Genomic DNA, 21,717 nt, shown 5'->3' on the forward strand with positions numbered 1-21,717 from the left:
ACAAAAACAAAAACAAAAACAAAACCCTCAAAGGACTGAGGACATAGCTCAGTGATAGGATCATCTGGGTTTGGTCCCCAGTAGTAGAGAGAAAAAAAAAAAGAAGGGGCTAAATGTTGGTATGTTACTTGGACAAACCTACAGGCCTATGCTGTAGTTTGGATGCCAAATGTGCCTCCAAGGCCCATGTGCTAAAGGCTTGGTCCCTTGTTGGTGCTATGGGGAGGTTCTATAGACTTTTAGGAGGACAGGCCTAGTAGGGAGTCCCTAGGACACTGGGAGCATGCCCCAGAAGGGGCCTGTAGGCTTCCAGTCCTTTCCTCTTCTTTTTTGCTTCCTGGCCTTCACTTAAACACTTTGCTCTGCCATGTACTCCCCACCACTGTCATCTGGCATGCCCACCAGAAGACTCAAAGTAATGGGTCAAACATGGGCTGCAATCTCTAAAACCATAAGTCAGAATAAACCTTTTCTCTTCCTAAGTCAATTACCTCCAGTATTTTGTTATAGTGACGTAAAGCTGACTAACATACTCACTGATGCTTCCCTCAAAGAAAACACTGCAGAGCACCAACCCTGCTGGAGGGTGGCCTGAGTAGTTCTAAACTATAGAGATCCACAGAAATCCAACCTTGCTGGAGGGTGGCTTGAGTAGCTCTAAAACTATAGAGATACTGACAGCCTGTGGAGCAAAGATGTAGGATTTATGGACACCTTTCGCAACAACCCCTTTTCCATAGTCCTGACCTTTGAGGAAGTCAGCAGAATTAACATGCCAGGAGAGAGATGTGATACCTTGTGGTCACATAAAACCATCTATCTTTTGCTTTCATACCTATATAACTTTTGTATCAAGTTATTCTTGAATAAAATTTCCCCTCTTCAACGTTTATTTCCAATAAATGAAAACTTCTAATCTACAGAGTGGCTTTTAAAAGCAGATTAACAACAAAAATCATAGAAGTATTTTTATTAAAAGCATAACGAAATTACCAAGCGGATTCCCACCCGCCCAAGATCACCTGGTCTTCAGTAGCTAATTCACAGTGGGGTTTTCAGGTCCTATAATCAGTAATGTTGATGTTAGTCATAGAATTTCAGAAATGGACAGAGATGCTCATTTCACAGATGAAACTGACTCTCAGAGAGATGTATTCAAGTGAAGGTCACCTGGAGAAATATCAATCAAGCAGATTTCCTATATTTTAGTTCCCTGAAATGAAGGGATTTACAAGGTGAAGGGAGCTTGAAGTCTTTCCTTCCTCACCTGCATCCCTGTTTTTGCTAAGTTAGAAGACTTCATTATAGTTCAGAGGGAAACAGCCTTCTCTGTACATCTCTGGCTGCTGATTAGTAAAAAAAAATCAATCTTTAAGGGGAAAAGCAGTAGAATATCTGTAGCAGAAACTGTTCAATGGCATAAGGAATTTCGGAGCATCCACTGCTGGAAATATTGCTGGGGAACAGGGGAATGAATCAAGACCGGTCGCCAACACTCGTACACCACAGCACTTTCACCTAAGGTCAAGGCCTGTTGTGTTCTCTCTAGTTCTCAAAACATCACAAAACAGGATACAGCTTGAGAAAATGTCATGCGACAGTACTGCATTTGAAATGCCAAAGTGTGTGTCGGGGAAGCCCCTCTGTCGACTGAGCACTCACATTTGATAGCATTACTAGGAAACCTCATTTAATCATGGGCAGGTCAGGGTCAGATTTCCCGTTTCCAGACCACACCTGAATGCCAACAGCAGGCACCTGTGAGGGCCCAGCCTGGTGCTGCATAGAAAGAAGGATCCAGCTTGGTTACCGCCCGTGCAACAAAGGAAGGGAGCTGTGGATAAAATCTATAAAGCCACGGCATTTGAGCAGGAAATGAACTGATATAAAGTTAAAAGGCTAACAGATCCTCCTTGCCCACATAGTTAGAACTACAGAGAAAATAATAGCATTGTGAATTTTAACTCAAAACTGTCTTCGACAATTCAAATGTTTATTGAGTGTATGTTATGTTCTGGACACTGTTCTAGGCCTGGAGGATTCAAGAGACAAAACAAGACTGGGGTGTGGCCAAAGGACAAAAAGAACAGAGCACCCCTCCCCACCCGCTGTCCCAGGAAATCTTTGCCTCTGTGATTCTGTTTTAAAGGTGGTAAAAGACAGAGAGAAGGCCGGAGGTCAAAAACTGTTACACAGAAAAAGAAAGGCAGAACAGAGGGTAGAGATGGAGGTGACAGGAATTTCCTCTTGAAAGACTAACGAGATATCACTTATGGGTAAATCAAAATACAAAAGAGAGCAGACTTTCACAGCCCAATGAGTATGGGAGGGGATCATCTTTAAGACCCAGCACAGGTTTTAGAGTAGCCGCATCCAGATAAAATTAATAAACGTTCAAAGCAAGGAAGAATTACTTGAACTCCCAAATGGATTTTCTGTAAGGTAACAGGATCCGCAGGGAGGGCTGCCATTACTTGGCCTCACCTTTTGGCCTTTCCATACCCCAAAGGAACTTTACACCAGGAGCCGGAGGGTTCAAATTTAATAAAAGCAAAGACAGTGACATTAAGCACCATTAGGAAAATGAAATTCTCCACAGTGTTGCGAATTAAACTATTAGATGACTGAGCAAGGAATTCTCCATTTGTGACAGTATCTGGGGGGTAATATTCAAGTGCAGAAGAGTGAACTTCGGTGAAATATGAGGAATACGCTCTCTAAAAGAAGTTTTAAGCTAACTTTTGTTTTATTTGTTTTTCTCAGGGGAGGGAGGGCGTTCTCCAGAACCAGCAGGTATAATGGTTATGTTTTGATTAGCATAACAAAACCTGGTTCACCTGCTCGGCTGGCTGATACTTTGAAAGCAGCCCCTGCAGAGTGGGAGATAGATACCAGGGCAGAGCACCCACTGACCAGGTGCAGGGGTGCACACCTGTAATCCCGGCGACTCCGGAGGCAGGGGCAGGAGGATGGCAGGTTCCAGACAGCCTGGACAATTTAGTGAGACCCTGTCTTGAAACTAAAAGTACAAAGAACTGGAGACATAGCTCAGTGACAAAGTGCCCCTGGGTTCAATCCCCAGTGTCCAAAACAAAAAACAAACAAAAAGAAAAAACAAAAACAAAAACAAAAAACTGCTGGCTGCTGCAACCCCATGGTCACTGCACGGTGCAGTACATGTCCTCAACTCTGGGTCTGCCATGTGAGCAAAATGACTTAAACCAGGGAGAGGAACACCCTTGCTCCTTCGCCACACAAACATGAGATCTGCAGGGTGAAGGAAACATGGGTTTCACATGCTTTGCCATGTCTGCTGTCTGTCGTGCACTGCAGAGAAGCAGAGGGCCGAACTCCTTGCAAGTGATACATTCAAATGTATCAAGACCCAGCCAGTGCAGTGGCACATGCCTGTGTAATCCCAACTGCTCTGGAGGCTGAGACAGGAGGATGGTGAGTTCAAAGTCAGCCTCAGCAACTTAGCAAGGTCCTAAGCAACTCAGTGAGACCCTGTCTCTAAATAAAATGTTAAAAAACAAAAAGGGTTGGGGATATGGCTCAGTGGCGAAGTGTCCCTGGGTTCCATCCGCAGTACAAAATCAAATGCACCAAGACCTGAAAAAATCTCCTGATTACTTGTATGTGAAAGTGAGTTCCAGAGGCCTTTGTTCAGCAACCCAGTATGTTATTATCAAAAGAAATAAGATGTTAAGTTGTTTGTTTGTTTTTTAAGTTAGAAAGATTGATTTTCTTCATCTGGGGAAAAAATCCATGAACAGATACTGTGATTAAATTTCTTTTTAAATCTTCAAGTTGTTCTAATTTACAAAAGTTTTAAATCGAAAATTGGCTCTAGTCCCAGATGTTTCAAAAGTCATTCTTTGTTTACTGCTGTGTGTGTGTGTGTGTGTGTGTGTGTGTGTGTGTATGCTAGTCAAGCCCTCTACCACTGAGCTGCACCCCAGATCAAAATTCATACTTGTTTCAGAGCACAAGAGAGAACCCAGGGAAATTTTCTCTCTGAGCTACAAACCCAGTCCTTTTTTATTTTGAGATAGGATTTTACTAAATTTCCCAGGTTGACCTCAAACGTGATCCTCCTGTCTCAGCCTCCCAAGTGGCTGGGATAACAGGTGTGCACCACCGTGCCCAGTTCATTGCGTTATTTTCAGCAAAAGCAGATTTGCCATGAAACTAGTGGCACTTGTTCGGCCCCTGTGGATGCTAGAAGTGCCTTGCTTTGGCACCATAGAACTTTCCATTTGGGGATGAAAGCCAAACTATCATTTGCATATAAGCCATTTTGATCAACTGATAAATTCATTAATCACCTAAGAAAGCACAGGTGAAAGGGGCTGACTTTCCAAGACTACAGCAATCTGCTATGGTTTCTCCACCCCTATTCATTGTAATTAAGTGTTTATGTTCATCCCTGATGGTGTGTGCTCTTAAGATGCCTGCAAATTATATAATCATCAAGCCCCCACCCAAACTATAGATATATATCTGACCCTACTAGTCAGCTTAGAAAATATTTAGTAGACACAAGATTTTTCCTACCATTTAAAGAAAGTTTACAAAGAAATCAGATTCTGTTTTCATTATTGGAAGAGAACTGGCTCTGAATTACCAGTATTTCTAGTTTCAAAAAGAGCCAATGAGTCAAGGTGGATAAAATTATTTTTACTTCTGACTCCCCCCCCCCCCCCGTGGTGGGGTTAGAATCCTTGGCAGGGAGCATGCTAGGCAGGCACCCTCCATGCCCAGCCCCATAAACACTGTCTGTCGACTTAGTGTAAAATCCCCCTAGCAGGCTCTCCCGTTTGCAGTTCGCTCCCATCAGTAGATCTTGCAGATCAAATGCCCAATGCCACTGCTGTCCAATCCTCCTGGGAACCAGGAGGATCAGGCTTATTCTTATTTTAGTAGACAGTGGTAGGAATCAATGTCCCCCAAGTCCTATAATTGCTTACATACCAAACTATATCTTCGTTTACATTATAGCAATCTTGCAGGTACGATTCTGATTTCCAGAAACAACCATCAAAATCTAACCATAGCGGGGCTGGGGAAGTAGTTTTGTGGCAGAGCGCTTGCCTTGCATGAGTGAGGGATAGCAAGTGTGCAGCTCTTTTCTTTAATATTTTCAGCAGCATCAAACTTGCCATGAAATAAATAGTTTGATCCCCAGCACCGCCAAAGAAGAAGGAGGAGGGGGAAGAGGAGGAGGAGGAGCAGAAGGAGGAGGAGGAGGAGAAGGGGAAGGAGGGGAAGGAGGGGAAGGAGGAGGGAGAGGAGAAGGAGGAGGAGGAGGAGAGAGAGGAGGAGGAGGAGGAGGAGGAGCCAGGTATTTTTCTGTGGCATTGGCGTACACCTGTAATCACAGTCACAAGAGAGGTTGAGGCAGGAGGATGGGGAGTTCAAATCCAGTCTTAGCAACTTACCAAGGCCCTAAGCAACTTAGTGAGACCATGACTCAAAATGAAAAATAAAAAGAGGCTGGGGATGTGGTCAGTGGTTAAGAACCCCTAGGTTCAGTCCCTAAGTGGGGAAAAAAAAAAAAAAACTAACCATAGGTAAACACTGATGACAGAAGAAAAGAATGAAAAAACATTGTTTAATCATTTAACATGAAAATTCTGTCTGTATTTACATTGCCAGGCTATTAATTATCATCTGGCAGGAAGACAAAATAGAGGAAAACACAAACATCCAAGTTGCCAAGGGAATCACAGTTCTGCCCACTACAGGGAAAGCCAACTCCAAAAGGGCCCTGGGATGTGCCCTGGACGGGAGCCGCTGTGGTCCTGGCCACCTGAGGGAACAGCCCTTCCTAGAAGGCCATGCTTTTCCAGGATCTGTCAAAGCATCTGAAGGACCACTCTTTCTGCATGCGGCATTTGGCATTTGCTCAGCTCCCCAAGGCCAGCGGTGGTCAGGAGCCTGGGTCGGCTTGGGGAGACAATGGAATACAGTCATAGGGTGGAGACAGAATTGCTTTCTGTAAAAGTCAGTGTTTACCCATGTGGCTGAAATGTTCGAGAAATCACATCTGGACTAAAGGACGAGGGCCAGCAGCAAACCTCCAGGAAACAAGTCACAAATTAAAAATCTCCATGCTATCTGGGATTCTATGGAACATGTCCCTGCCCCTCCCTCCTCTGTCCACCCTAGATATCAGCTAAGCCAGAAAAAACCTCACGGACCACTGCTCTCCCTTGGTGGCATATCCCAGGGGTCTCGCATTGTCCACTAAATATTTTCGGAACTACACTCTGCTTTCAACACCCTCTTCTCCAGTCCCAGGTCTCCGGTCCGGGCTTTCATTCTCCACCCTCCAGTAAAACTGCCGGGAGCACACTGTTGGTGCACGCCAGCCTCGGACCTGTCCTGCACCGTGCAGAAGAGCTTATATTTGGCAATCAGCTGATTTGGGCTGGAGTCCTGGAAATGATCTTGTCCACTTCATAAGGATGCCCTATTCAAGTCAATGAGGCCCAAAAGGCTCTGGGCCCTATGATAACAGCAAATGACCACTGTAGGTGGGGTGGCTCAGGGGTACAGGGCTTGCCTAGCATGCACCAAGGAGCCCCGGGTTCGAGCCTCTGCACCATGCAAAACACTCATGAGGCATTAGCCATTATTATTTCCCTCACTTCTGCTGGCATTCTTATCTTGCGCTTTTTTTTTTTTTGGCATGGTGCTAGGGATCAAAGCCAGACTCGTGCATGCTAGGCAAGCGCTCTACCACTGAGCTACAGACCAGCCCTTGCCTTGACACACCGAAATCCAACCTTCCCTCATCCCCACACTTCACCCACCCTTGACCTTAAAGCATCGCTGTACCTGAACTCTGAACAGCCCTCGGCTCTTGCAAAATTCATCAGGTAATCACCATGTGGCCTTGGTTAAAAAGCCAGGCTTTTAACCTTCCCCAGATCACCTTCTTGCCACCCCAAGTGGAAGACCCACTTCTTAGCTGTTTTCAACCCCCCCACCCCATAAAGCAAGCAGCACAGTGACTTGGCTGTGGTCAAATCAAAAACTGCTGCTGCTTGATTGGATTCAAAAGTGAACGTGGGAAGGACAAAGCGCTGGGCTTGGGAATTTGAGTTGGGTCCATTCCAATTATTTTGGTGGATATTATTTGAAACTCTCACACTAGGTCAGGCAAACACTCCGTCTGTGAGACTGTGTATATTTCTAACTTTATATGGTGCCTGTGGTGCTATATAAAGACCCGTCTTCCCACCAACTTCAAAAGCAGCTCCCGGCTTGAAGCTGCGCCGCGGGGGCGAGAACGAGAAGAGAAACGGTTCCACGTGTTCAAAGAATCCCATCTGACAGAGGCCCTGTCCAGTCTCAGTTCACAGGACTGTGCCCTCTGCCTCGCTTCCTATTCCCTATGACCATAAGGGTCAGCATACTGTAACCAAAGCATCATTTATACATCTTCAAAAATGGTCATGAATAATCCTGTCACTTAGTGAACAAATGGAACCACAAGCCGAGAACTCAGAGTAGAGGAAGGTTCTTCAACATGTAGCTTTCATTTCTCCCAAGAGACCAACGGGTCAAGGTGCTCAATTCTGACCCCATGGTAAGGCTGCCCGTCACAAGAGCTAAGATCAAACGAGTGATACTTTGGCCAAAGACTCAGTCTCCAGTCACCACCCCAGGACCTCCGGGCTCAAGAGCTGTAAGGCATGCAAGCCACCAGAGTGTAGACACACATGTCTTGCAATGCCTCCACCAGAAAACAGTGGGCAAGTTTTGTAGGCTCCTCTCTACAGAGAGAGATTTTTTAAATTTTCATTTAATTGGGGGGGTGCTAGGGGTTGAACCCAGGGCCTGGTGCGTGCTGAGCATGCACTCTACCACTGAGCTACCCCTCGAGTCCCTGGCTCTTCTAAAGCACCAGGACTTCAGTGTTTCCAACAAGAGTCCACGTTCAATATTAGACAGGCAACGACAATTTTAACTCAACCTTTTAGTCTATCAACTAAGGCTCATTCCTGAGTACCATACTCTGATTGTTTTCAAAGACATTAAGTTCCAGATAGGCATGCTTAAAAGAGAAAGGAAATATAACTTCGAGACCTAAGCGTCGGGACTACCCCAAAAGTCAGACGAATACTTCCTTCTGAACCCTCCTGCCTGCTTTTGTTGCTAACATCATTCACCCTCGTGTATTATGAGAGTGTATTTTCTGCTGAAAATATGAAGGAAGTGAATTCCCTAAGATCACTGCAAGTGCTGTTAGCCCTTTGGCGCCTGGTGTCCTGCCAGCACCTGCAAGGGTGGCTTACCATCAGTGACAATGGCTTCTTCTTCCTGGCCATTCAGGGCTTCATCCTGGAGGCTGAGCTCTTCTTGCTCAGCTAAGCCATTCAGGGTGGACAGCTGGCCATTCTTCTGCAGCAGCTGTGAGGAAGACAAAGCCATGTAAACTTCAGTTCTTACGCCCATGTTAGAAGCAAGGCAGTGATTTCCAGAAGACGAGAAATGGAGAAACGGAGGTTCACTGGCAATGACGAGTAACGTCTTACATTCACCTGGAAGATCCAGCTGCCTTCAGAAGCAACTAGCGGCCATCATGAAGCAGACTGGACCTTGAATCTGGGTCAGTCTGTGCACAAGCCACTCACCGGTGTCCTCATTCGTTCACCTGAACACCACGCAGGACATGCATGTCCACCATTCCTTCCGGGCCTATTTCAGAAGTAACGATGCGCAAGTCAGGTGAGGTCCCCACTCTGAGCCTACGTACTGCTATGGAATCAGGCTTCCCCCTACCACCCCTGCAGTGCTGGGGATCAGACCCAGGGCCTGGGCCTCGCACAGGCTGGTCAAGAGCTCTACCACAGGGGCTGGGGAGACAGCTCAGTCCGTAGAGTGCTTGCCTTGGGTTCGATCCCCAGCACCCCCCCCCCAAAAAAAAAAAAAAAAAAAAAAAGGAGCTCTACCACTGATCTACATTCCAGTCCTAAAAACACTTTTTACTTTAATGTCTCCTTCTAATTAGACACAAGCTATGCATATTTAGCTGGAATATATAAATGACGAGGTGTCCTCAGGTTAGAAAGCAGCTGTTTAAACAACTAATGGCTAAATTGCAGTTCTGTAAACTGTCATAAAGGAGACATCCATAGAGCCCATGACAATAACTAGGGGGCCCTTGTCAGGCAGGGGCATCACCAAAGGATGGTCCACGCAACTAATGCTTTCAGTTGCAAAAACAGTAAGACTGTATACACATCCTTATTTTTTTTAATCCTGAGAATAGAGGTAACAAGTTTTTGATATTTGCTTGTTTGTATTGAGGATTGAATCCAAAGCCATGTTACCACTGAGCTACATCCCAAGCCCTTTGAAGACAGGGTTTCACTAGGTTGCTTAGGGCCTCTCTAAAGTGCCAAGTCACCAGGATTACAGGTATGCACCACCCCACACAGCCCGAGATGAAAAGTCAAGCCAAATAAAAATAGCACAATAACTTAACCTTTGGGAACCTAAAGGCTTTAATCATACTTTGTAATTGGTACATGTTTCCATTTATCTTAAAACCAATGCAGACAGGTGCCATTATTTCCATTTTACAAATTAGGACACTGAGACTCAAGGAAAAACAGAGAAGTAGGTCTGCCCTGGCCCCCACACGCCCCAGATCAGCCACCACAGTGTGAAGGCCAGCCCACCAGCTGCTTCCAACTGCCCAAGACCCCCACATAAAACACAGGTACCATGTTTTGAAGGACCTGTTACTACACACAATGGTATTACCATGACAACGAGTGTTCCCTAGCACCAGACCCGCCTGCTACCAAGAAAACCCAAAGGAGGCCGGAGGTGATAAAGCGAAAGGTCCTGTGTTCAATTCTCATTAGAAAAGGGGCAACAAAGGAGAAGGAGGAGAAGAAAAGAAAGCAATCTCAATGTCTGGCACTCCGTTTAACATCATTATGTCCTGCTTACAAGGCAACAGATAAGCCCCAAACCAGGGCACGGGTCAGTCTGGAGGTGCAGTAGGCTCAAGACAGTCAACCCGAAATCCTTAATTTGTGCTAAATTGATTTCACCTGACCATTCCCTGCCTCCCAGCAAAGCTGTCCTTCAACTGAATGCATTTCCTCCTGAAATAACACCACTGTACTTTAATAGTGATATTACAGATGGAACAGTTGGCTTCAAAATGCCCATGCTGAGTCCATTTATTAAACAGAATACTCGGATTACATTTCCTCTTAAAGTCTTCCCTTACCAAAATATGAAAGATGGGAATTTTAAATGAAACCTAAAGACAAAAAGAGAGGGGGAGGTGTCTCCACAGGCCCATCAGCAAAAATGTCAAAGTACTTTAAATACCATTAGTGATGTGCACAGGCAAGATTTGAATTTGATTAATAATGTGAAGAGCTGGGGAGGGGAAGCAGGAACCACATATTTTCGTGGGCTACGTGGTATCTCAAAAATCTCCCACACCCTTGGTACAGAGGATTGGACCCAGAGGCCCTTTACCACTGAGCTATATCTCCAGTCCATTTTTTAATTTTACTTTTATTTTTTATTTCTGTTTTGAGACAGGGTCTCAGAAAGTTGCTCACATCTAAAAATGTTGATGTATTCAACGTGACATGAAACTGAACAGGGACCATGAGAAAGATATCCTACTACTCAACTTGGGCACCTTGACTTCCATCAGTTGTGCCTCTTGTTTAGGAACCAGAATCTGCAGTTCTATTAAGTTTAGAGCTCTACAGAGCTTCTGTAGTCCTCCTAATTCTTTGTGAACTAAAGACATCTTTAGTTGGAGACAAACTGAGGATCTTTAAACACGAAATATCTGTAGGGCACAGGCACAAACTTCCTTTTACAAATCTTTCAGAAATGGTACAAATACACAGTACATTAGATAGTAGGGGGGGAAAGTCTTTAAAACAGGTCAAACTGGGCGCGGTGGCACATGCCTGTAATCCCGGAGACCTGGAAGGCTGAGGCAGGAGGATCCAAAGTTCAAGGCCAGCCTCAGCAACTTGTCGAGGCCCTAATCAATTTAGCAAAAATAAAAAAAGGCTGGGGACGTGGCTCAGCAGTTAAGCAACTCTGGATTCAATTCCCAGTACTTAAACAACAACAACAAACGGACCAGGTGAAGCCCAGGAGGTGACACACAACGGTAATCCTAGCAACTCAGGTGCTGAGGCAGGAAGATCACAGGTTCAAGGCCAGACTCCACAATTTAGTGAGGCTCTGTCTCAAAAAATAAAGTGGGGAATGTAGCTTAGTTATAAGTGTCCCTGCGTTCAATCCCCAGTACTGTAAAAAGAAAAGAAAAAAAAAAAAAAATGACCTGAAGTCTGCTGCTAGACCTTCTTATATCCTAAATAGGACAATAAGTTAATTATGGAGTAGCCATTGCAATGAGTCAGGGTAACTCTACTTTAGAAAGGCATTTGATGCATTATTAACTTTGGTAGCAATTTATGACAGTGACGTTACTGAATCAGAGTTTTGAGTCCATTTAGTATACGCATAGCTTGGGCCCAGCAGGCGTACCCACACTGTGACTTCATGGTCGAAGTCTGGATGATCACTCAGAGCCCACGACTTCATTCCCAGTCACCTCACATGCAGACACTGGGACACTTCTGTCCTTTCATTTAGAAATGCTTTTGAAAATCTCAGGAGTTCTTGCAGATCATAATTCACTTTTCCCATCTCAAATAAAGTGATTTTATTTTCTTTCTCTCCCATTCTAAACCATCTAAATATGTCATACTAGCATTAAAAATTCGGGCACTTCTACAAGTTATTAATGGGTTAAAATCACCTCAAGTAGAACACACTGTTTTGTAACTTTATGGTCTTGCACATTGGGGACATCTTTATCAATCAATAAACACACCTCTTGCTCATCTGAAACCAGAATCTCTTTTCCCTATAACTCAGGTGGATTTACATAGAGTTCTGCCTAAACAGACCCTGAAAGGTCTAAGGACACAATTTAGAGGGGGCCAGGTACATGGGTCAGGGGTAGAGGCCTGCCTAGCACACTTAAAGCCCTCAGTTTGGTCCCCAGTACCACAAAAACAGACACACAAAAACTTAGGGGGCGCCAGGGGTGGAAGGTAATGAAGCCAGATGAGATTTGGGGTCATCTAGTTCAGGCAGGAAAGGAACACTGTAATTTTCAGTTTCCAAGCAAGAAATAAGGAGGAAACTCAAATTTCAGTTTTTCACACTGAAGCTGCCTCGCACAGTTTTCTCCTCCCATCTTGGACTCTGTTTTACAAATGCCTCTATTTCTTTGGAGACAAGAATTGGACTTGAAAGACACCCTCCTTACACTTCAACGTGGTGAGCACCAAGAAACCCAATCTTCCCACTGGATTTGTGTTTCAAAATAAAAAGCGTAAACACCTCCTTTGAACAAATCAAAATCCTAAATGTTTTCAAGCTTATATCCTTCGAGTGGGTCAGCCAGAGTTTATTCCTGCAAAGTATTACCACATTACAACTAAGCAAGCGTTTAAAAAAAAAAAAAAAACCTCGTATGCTTCAAGCAACAGCATTTTCCTCTTGTTTCTGTAAAACAATTAAGAATATAAGAATATATCCAAAATGGTAGCCAAGCCATTGCAGGAAAATGATGAGACTTCTCTGTTCCCCTTCCCTCACAGAGGGCTGCATACAGCTGGCTTTGAACCCCTTCTAAAGAGCAAGCAAATGGGACTACCGAGCTCTTTCATGGATTTGCTAAACAAGGAAGGGAACACATAAGCTCTGTCAGCTGTCAAGATGCTGGGGGCAGAAGAGGAGAGTCTGGTGTGGAGTAACCATTTTCACCACAGAAGCCATGCTCTGTGGGTGACATTCTCACTGGATGGCCCTATAGGTAGAAGAGGTTCCTGGTGTTCACAGGGTACACAAAGCTCCAAACCAGTGCAATCCACCCCACCTCAGCACTAACAGCCAAGAAGACACAGTTATGTGGCCATAACCAGAAAGGACCAGAGGTCAATCAATATGACAAGCACACTCACACAAATAACCAGAATTAAAAAGATTGTCTGTAGAGAACTTTAAATCCCATGATAAAACTTACAAAGAAAACTTTTTTCTTCCCTCTGATACTGGGGATTGAAATCAGGGTTGCTTTACCACTGAGCTACATCCCCAGTCCCTTTAAAAAAAAAAAATATATATATATATATATATATATATATATATATATATATTTTTTTTTTTTTTTTAGTTGTTGATGAACCTTTTATTCATTTATTTATATGTGGTGCCGAGAATTGAACCCAGGGCCTCACACATGCTAGGCAAGTGCTCTAGCACTGAGTCACAACCCCAGCCCTCCCCAGTCCTTTTTACTTTTTATTTTGAGGCTGTCTCTTTTAAGTTGCTGAGGTTGGCCTCAAACCTGTGATCCTCCTGCCTCATCCTCCCGAGCAGCTGGGATTACAGGTGAGGCCACCACCACACACAGCAAGAGAACTCTTCAATGTGAGAGTGTGTATTTTCCTCTGGTTCCCACAGACAGGATTCTGAAAGCAAATCATTTAAAATGTCAAACAGAAGAAAATAAAAATTGGAATATAAAATCAACAACCCCCTTCAAGAGTAATTAGGAAAATGTACAAAAATTTTAAATGTGCATACCCACTGGCTCTGCCTGCCACGACAGGGAACGGTTTCACATACTTATGCAGATACCGGTGCAATGATGTACAATGCACAGTCATTTGTACAAGAAAAACACCTATAAGAGTCTATCAGGGGGCTGGGATTATAGCTCAGTGGAAGAGCGCTTGCCTGGTATGTGTGAGGTACTGGGTTTGATCCTCAGCACTATATAAAAATAAATAAATAAAATAAAGGTATCGTGTCCATCTACAACTAAAACAATTTTTTTTTAAAAGTCTATCAGTAGGGCTGGGGGAATAGCTCAATGGTAGAGCCTTTGCCTAGTCTGTGTAAGGCCCTGGGTTCAACCCCCAGCATCTGATAAGTAAGTAAAACAAAATCATAAATGCAGAACAGAAATTCCTTTTTAAAAAAGGAATCTATCAGTGGAGAGCAATAGTCCAACATGAGCCATCCACACCACAGACAGTATCAAGAGGGGTGAGGTGGGAAGGGAATGAGTTAGGTGAGAAGATGTCCCCAGTTAAAAGAAGAAAAACACAAGTTGCTGAGAATCGCTGAATCCCTTAAGTGTTTAAAATAAAATAAAAATGACCCGCTTAGGGAGGGGGAGGACCCAGAGCAGCACATTAAATCTTTACCAGCAGCTGCCTCTGTGGAGCTGACGTTTGGTTTTACCCTTTTGGGAAGGAAGCTGAGGGCAGACACGTGATTTTCTTCTTCTACATTATTATAAAGGTGAAATTGAACCCTACAATCCATAAATTCTTAGCTTATAAGTATGCTAATGGCCTGGCTTTCCAGGATTCATAAATCTTTAAAAACCCATCCAAGCCAACAACCTGAACTGTTGGAGCTGAAATGTCTCTGTTCTGAGGGCCTCCAAATGTCATTTGCATATAAATGTCCTCAGTCGAGCCATCAAAAATAATGACCATAGGCACGCCTATAATCAGGGAGGCTGAGGCAGGAGGACTGCAAGTTCAAGGCCAGCCTCAGCAACTGAGTTGCCCTAAGCAACTCGGTGAGATGCTATTTCTTCTAAGTAAAATCTTTTTTAAAAGGGCTGAGGCTGTAGTTCAGTGGTAGAGCACCCCAACCCCAGGACTGAACACACAGACAGGCTCACACACACAACAATAAAATTCTTTGGCCTTTGGTAATGATGCCATTTCTAACAAGGTCAAGGTACACAGTAAGCAGTGAAAAGACGATCTGAAATTTATATTCATTTTCCAAGCATTTAAAAAGATTTAAGGCAAACTAAATGAGAAAATTACGAAGAGGCTTTTAACCAGCAAGGTTTCTCAGAAAAAATGAATAAGCTTATGGCGTCTCAGAGGTATTATCAAAACTATTGTGCCCAAAGCTCTCTCCAACCACATGGAACTGAGAAGAACATGCATCCCAGGGCGGGAGCGATTCTAGTGACCTCCAAAAATAAGAAGTCCTTATCTCTGAGAAACTGACCTTTAGAGAGATCTCTTTCCAATCCCAGTCTCCCTCAGGGAAGAGACAGTAGATCCTCCTCAGTGTGAGGAAATCCCAGAAATTCTGAGCTTTAAATAAAACTGCTGCTGGTTTTGATTTCATGATATCTTTCTACTCTTACATCTAGCAAAACAAAACCAACAACAACAAAAGTCCCCTTAGTGGCAGGTGACATTAAACGTGACTGAGCTAATCCGGAGGACTCAGACCAGAGGTGGACACCTCGTCACCATCAGCCAGGCCCCACTGGATGGAAAAAGACTCCGTCCTGCTGTCTGAGCCGACAAGGGCCACCAGTTCGTCTGCGGGGTTTGGCTTGAGCCTGACAATGCTATTCGACATCACCAACCAAGGACCAGAAGCAAAACCTGATTCTCCAACTAACAATGTTCATCCAATTTCAATACAGAATTGGCTTAGAGAAGTTTTGTGATGGTCTTAATTTAATACTAGTGTGAAAATTCCGATTTTTAGGATGAACAGATTAATCTTCCAGCACAAGAGCTTGTGGGTCTGTAAGAGGAATTTGTGACTATATCTGGTATATGTACCAGAGAGTATTAGACCACTGTCTACAAATTCCTGATTTTCCTTTCTTGTAAGTTTCAGTGAAATTCATGAAGATGACCTCACATAACTTCAGAAGGAATAATTCAACCTTACATTGGGGCACCAGTTTGCTTTTAGCATGCAAACTTGAATTTCAACTCTATTGGATATTCACAATCAAATATTCCGACTGTTTTGCTTCGTTTCATTTGGTGTGCGGGAGATGGAACCCAGAGGTACTGTACCGCTGAGCTACGGTGCCAGCCTTTTTTTTTTTTTTATTTTTAATTTTTAGACAGGGTCTAAAATGGTCTTCAAACTTGTGATCCTCCTGCCTTAGCCTCCCAAATCACAGGGATTACTGGCGTGCACCACCACACCTGGCCCAATATTCAAACTGTCAGGTGTCTTTGAAAATAATGTATCTCATATAGGTTATGTAAACACCCAAGGACTTGGCCACTAAAGGCAAACTCATTTTATTAAAAGGGTTGTCCACAAATTAGGTCACTCGATCTCAAAGACCATTTTTCAAAATGGTTCAAAGAATATCAATATAGCAGGTGGATCAACACCAGCATGAGGCATTATCTTAGAAATGCTCTATGCTTTAAATCAGCTGTAGAAACTGTTCCAGACAGAGTGGAGCTGCTTTACTTAGAATTGGAAGACTCTTTAATGTGCATCCTGACCCTCTGTAGGCGGATTCACTGTAGCATTTTTAAATGATTTGCCCAAAGAACCCCTCCTGAGCCCCATCTATTAACCTCATCCATAACTAAGACACCATGGATACATGCGGAATGTTTTAACACACAACATCTCAGTCAAATGTTCCCCCACTCAAAAAAGTTATAGTTGTTTTTAAAAGTATTAAAACTCCTGGGTTCTCTGGGAAAGTATGCAAAAGAAAACAAAGAGCTCTAAATCTGGTTAGGTGGGAGATGAACCATGTTGATTTCAGGCAAAGGGAATTTATAAGATCTCTGCTTGAAATGAGGGAAATAAAAGGCACCACCTACCAGCAATGGCAACTCACTGTGCAGACGATCTGCTGGAATTCCATACGGGAAGTGGCGCCCTTTGTAATATTTGGAACACCCAGAACTTTAGGTTGGCATTGTACTCAGGACAGAGAGATGCTCAGTAATCACAACTGGAGGAAAACCTGTGACGCTTAAGCCTCATCTGATACCATGAGTATCCTCCTCTGTGTAGACACAGTGCAAGAATGTTGGTCCTGGGGGGAATCCCTGGTCCCTCCAGAAATGTGTCACCTGGGGCAGGTGGTGTCATAACCTTCCTAGTTAAAAACTACTACTCACAACCACAAAGAACCAACAAAAAAGAACTCTAATAGATGAATGTTAAAGACTGTACTATTTTTCCCCTCCCTTGCCTTAAAACAAGAAAAGACAACCCTATTTATAATATAAATATATTATCAGTCAGCTTTCCATTGCTTTGACAAAATACCTGATATAATCAAATTAAAAAGAGGAAAGGTTTACTTTGGCTCACAGTTTCAGAGGCTTCAGTCTATAGTTGCTTGGCTATGCTACTTTTGGCCTGCACAGCACAGCACAACACATCATGGAGGAAGCACGTGGTGGAGGAGGCCAGTGCACCTTCTGGTTGTCAGGAAGCAAAGAGAAAAACAGGAAGGGGCCAGGGGCCCAGTACCCCCCTTTCAAGGACATGCCCCCAAAGGCCTACCTTCCTTCCCCTAGGCCCCACCTCCTGAAGGTTTCACCAGTTCCCAGTGGTGCCAAGCCTTTAAACCACTGCACCATGATAAAATTCTTCTAAACAAAATCTCGCTGTTCGAGTGAACTATGGTTGAAACTGGTGTCCACTTGGGGGAAAAGACTAAGTGACCCAGCAAACTCCAATCCTGCCTTGTGCTCAGGGCGAGGGACAAACCCACCCTCCCATTACTTCCTCTCTCCTGAGGCTTCACAGCAACGCCCACTGAGCAGGAAAGCAGCCCCCTGAGCTCTCTTGGCTAAGTACTGACTTTGAGTCCTAGATCAGGTCAAGTTACAGAGAACCGAGAACAAACCCCTAGAGCTCAATGTTCTAGTGCCATGACCTCATCAGGAGAGTCTAAAGTCAGTCCTCTGCCCTCCTGAGCTTTAACGAACTATAAAGCACCCAGGGCTGATTACCTGCCATCATGCATCCCAAACCCAAAATAAGCAAAATATTGCTGTGAAGAGCTAGGATAGCAAAAAGGAGTCGCCTCGAAGCACAAATTGGTGTTCTGAGACACTTCCGACAGTTCTGGTGATTCTCACACCTGGTTTCTTCTGAGTCCTGCACCAGGGAATTCGCACTAGGTTTTATTTAGAGCAGATATGGAAGTCAAGATCCCAATTCCCACTTAACTCCTACACACCATATCATACTCAAGTAATTACTCTCCCGTCAAGTGGCGGCTTCTCTCTAAGGGGTCTGCCACTTGATAGTAAAATAATTACATCACATCCTTGCTTAGGAAATTTCATTACAAAATGTGTTTTGAAATCCACTGCCTGCCACAGAAAATCCAAATCGTTTCTTAGCCTTAAGATAAACAGTTTCGACAAAGGAGAAGACCATTATCATCAAGTGAAGTTTAGATCTTAAAGTTCAAAAACATTTTAGATGCTAGCATTACTTTTAATCAAAGGGATGGTCCTCAGATGCCAGTATCAGAAACATCACCATGGAGGGAGTCAGATAGGGAAAATATACAGTGCCCAAACTGTAACCATCGCCTGTTTACAGGAGAGAAGGCAGAGCTGTCCAAGAGGCAGAAACGAGGTCTGCGACAAAAAGCTTTTCTCCCGTGTTGAGAAGGATGTCCACATGTGGGTTCACCTGAAGCAGCCCAAGGCGGTAGGAATCACCACCTTCCGTAGGTTCCTTACCACGTGGACAACTGCCATGTAGGGACAGGGGATTGGCAGTTTGTCCCAACACAGGCAACACATCATTTGGTTAAGAGGATCACAGAGCACTGTCAAAGTGAAATGCGGCCCACTGTCAGTATGCAAATCACTGTTAAAAAGGATTGCTGATTTTTTTTTTCTAAATTCAGTTAGAAACAATTTATTGATCACCCCTTTGCTGCTTCACTTCAAAGTCTATGTTCCATTCTGATTGAAAAAAGGAAAATGAACAAACAAAACTGCCTGTCTTGTTTTCCATAGCATGCACTGGATTTGCAAGGCCCTCCTCAGGTGATAGGACTATGCACAGTCACCGAAAAACTTAAGGTGCAGAATAAAAAAGCAGCAAATTGCGGATCCATGAGGAACCGTGCTGGGGATGCTAAAGAGCCTCTTACTGCTTCCCAGGCTGGATTCTAAACCACTTTCCAATTGATTAAATGTCTCTGCCTTGCCTGCTTCTTTCTGAAGCCTGCTGAGCGCAGGGGGGAGGGGGTCCGCTGCCGGAATGTCCCCTGGCTGTAGTAGGTAGGAGGAGGCAGCAGCAAGAGGGAGGGGGAGCAGCTGGCCAAGAGAGCTATGTTAAGCCACCCCAGGGGACTCAAAGAAAGACCTCCCTATTGGTGAAAAAACCAAAGAAAGTTTCCTGTACACCATCACGTGGATTATTTTAAAAAGTCATTAAACATTTCGCTCTGATAATGGATTTGAAGATGCTGTCTTGGTGAATCCACTTAGGGTTTGTGGATGGTTAACAGCAAAATTACAATGATAAATTGAGATGGAGGTTCTGACAGGTATGCATGGCTGCGTGCTCTGCATAATCCAAAGGACTGCTGCATACCAAAATAAAGGTGGCCTAAGCCAGTCCTACCGCTGCCGGGGCTCGGCCGGTGTTCTCACTTTGGTCGGAGGAAACATGGACTCTTCCTCAGCCTGGGGTGCACAGATTCACAGAGGCAGGAAGTGGCCTTCCACAGACTTTTTTTTTTTTTTTTTTTTTTGGTACCGGGGATTGAACCTAGGGGCGTTTAACCACTGAGCCACACCCCCTGTTCTTTTTTACATTTTATTTAGAGACAGGGTCTCACTGAGTTGCTTAGGGCCTCACTAAATTGCTGAGGCTGGCTTTGAACTGGCAATCCTCGTGCCCCAGCCTCCCGAGCCACTCTTAAAGCAAGCTTCTCCAGGTCCAGCTTAGTGCCCTGCAGTGAATAGGCTGGAGGGGAGGGAATCCTGCCATGGCCACTTGTTAGAGTGAGATCTGGAAGCAAACTTCTCATCCTCTGGGCCTCAGTTTCTTTACCTATAAAATGGTGACCAATGCTTTGCAGGGTTGCTGTGGCCACATCCCAACCCATTTCGACCAGAATCTCCTGAAAAGGAACATTCCTAGATTTAAGGTTCCCAGGGGATCCAACAGGCAGGACCAGTCTCAGAGGCAGGAGACCAACCAAAGAAGCCTGGCAGAGAATGAGACAGGGGATTGAGCCGTTTGCAGCAACTGGAAACCAGCACCCAAAGGAACGTAAATCAGAAAGTCTCTGTGCAGTAAGTTCACAGGAGGGGGTAACTCTGGGGACTGGAGCGGGAGGAGTAAAGAAAGGCTTTAAAAAAAAAGAAACAACTTGTGGAGGTCGGGACCCCTCCACGGGCAGCAGCAGAAGGAGGCGGTGGAGCCCTGGAGACAAGGACAAACCTATGAAGCCCAACAGAACTCTGAGGTCTCCCCGCCAGGGCCAGTCTGCTCGGCCTGGGGTCTCCTCCAGGAGCACTGGACAGAGCAGAGGCGCAAGCGCAGAAGGCACTGCCCAGCTGCGTGAGGGATGCCCCGGAAGGAACAGTGACAGCAGGCGCTTCTCACTTAGTCCAGCCTGGGGCCTGGACCACCACGGAGACCACGGGATGCCCCCTCGCCGTCCAGCCCTCCCGATCGGGGCACAGCGAGGACAGCCTTTCCCATCCCAGACCCTCCCGCCCCTGGCCTTCATCCAGGCACTTGAACTCAGCAGAGCAGGGACTGATATGTGCGAAAAGATAATTCTTCCATCCCTCCTGACTGTTCTAACGACAGATTGATGTTGGTCAGTACATTTCTTCTGTCTCAACAGGAAGCCCCCAAACCATCCTGTTCAGATGCCTCTGTTCTCGCCTTCTGAACAGGTGGCAGCGTGGTAAGACAGCACCAAGACACATGCCAGCCACAGCCGGGCCGGCCCTCGAGTTACCCAAGACCTAGAGAACCACACCAGGTTAAGGACAAGCGTCTGCACCAGGCACCTCTCGGCCTTTCCACAGAGTGAGGCGGAAGTCAAGGCCGTTGTGAAAACTTCGTGAGCAAAAGTGACGTCTGGGAAGCCCCACCCGCTACCCGGGCCCCTCGGTATCCAGCAGCCAGGTGCTTCCTGGCCCCTGCAGGCCAGGCTGATGGTTCAGACGTCCCAAGAGAGAGGCCTCTACTTGTAAAAATGGCAGCTCTGGCTCCTTTTGTCTCACTTTCCTGGTTTTTAAAAAATTACTGAAGGAAACAGAGTCCACATACAGGACCCTTCACCAAAGGACATGACTCTACGTGAGGGAAAAGGAAGTGCATTCCTACAGAAACCGACATCAAACGAGAGGAAAAGCCCCACAGAAAGGTACTGACTGCCAACAAGATGGGCTTTTGACTTCTGACCTTGTCATTTGGTACTAAATCTATCCCCTCAGACCTTTGCATCTGAGATACACAGGCCAGTCTGAATATTCACTAACACATAAGCAAATGCTCTAGAAAGTGCTGCATAATTTAAAATGCAATCACAGTCCAGCCAAGTACAACCAATTCACAGAGGCCTGGAAAGCTACTGTCAGAAACTTCTGTCACCAGAGGGAGGGGAATCTCAACTTGTATCTCTCCATCCCGATTTAAGGGCTGGCCGGTGTCAGTTTTGCTGGAGAGATACGATCACTGTGAACTTGCCACTGGTGTCTCACAGATGTTTCTAAAAGCTGGGTGAGGTGGCACAGGCCTGCAAACCTGGCAACTCAGGGGCCTGAGGGGGAGGATCACAAATTCAAGGCCAGCCTGGGCAACTCGGCAAGGCCCTAGAAA

At 45.0% G+C, this 21,717-nt stretch overlaps 1 protein-coding gene across 2 annotated transcripts in view; it reads right to left on the bottom strand.

Moving 5' to 3' along the window:
• Window positions 1–5,309: 5,309 nt before the first annotated feature.
• LOC306665272 (A-kinase anchor protein 12-like) overlaps window positions 5,310–21,717 on the bottom strand; it is a 47,281-nt gene continuing 30,873 nt past the window's right edge. For both annotated transcript variants that reach the window (XR_013764957.1, XM_079146645.1), the window contains one exon: window positions 5,310–8,421. Coding sequence is in view for 1 of the 2 variants with exons in the window: in XM_079146645.1 (XP_079002771.1) it covers window positions 8,257–8,421 (165 nt within the window). In the remaining variant the exon portion in view is untranslated. The remainder of the gene's footprint in view (window positions 8,422–21,717) is intronic.

This window comes from Sciurus vulgaris, assembly GCF_902686455.1.
Source record: "Sciurus vulgaris genome assembly, chromosome: 7".
NCBI classification, from domain to species: Eukaryota; Metazoa; Chordata; class Mammalia; order Rodentia; family Sciuridae; genus Sciurus; species Sciurus vulgaris.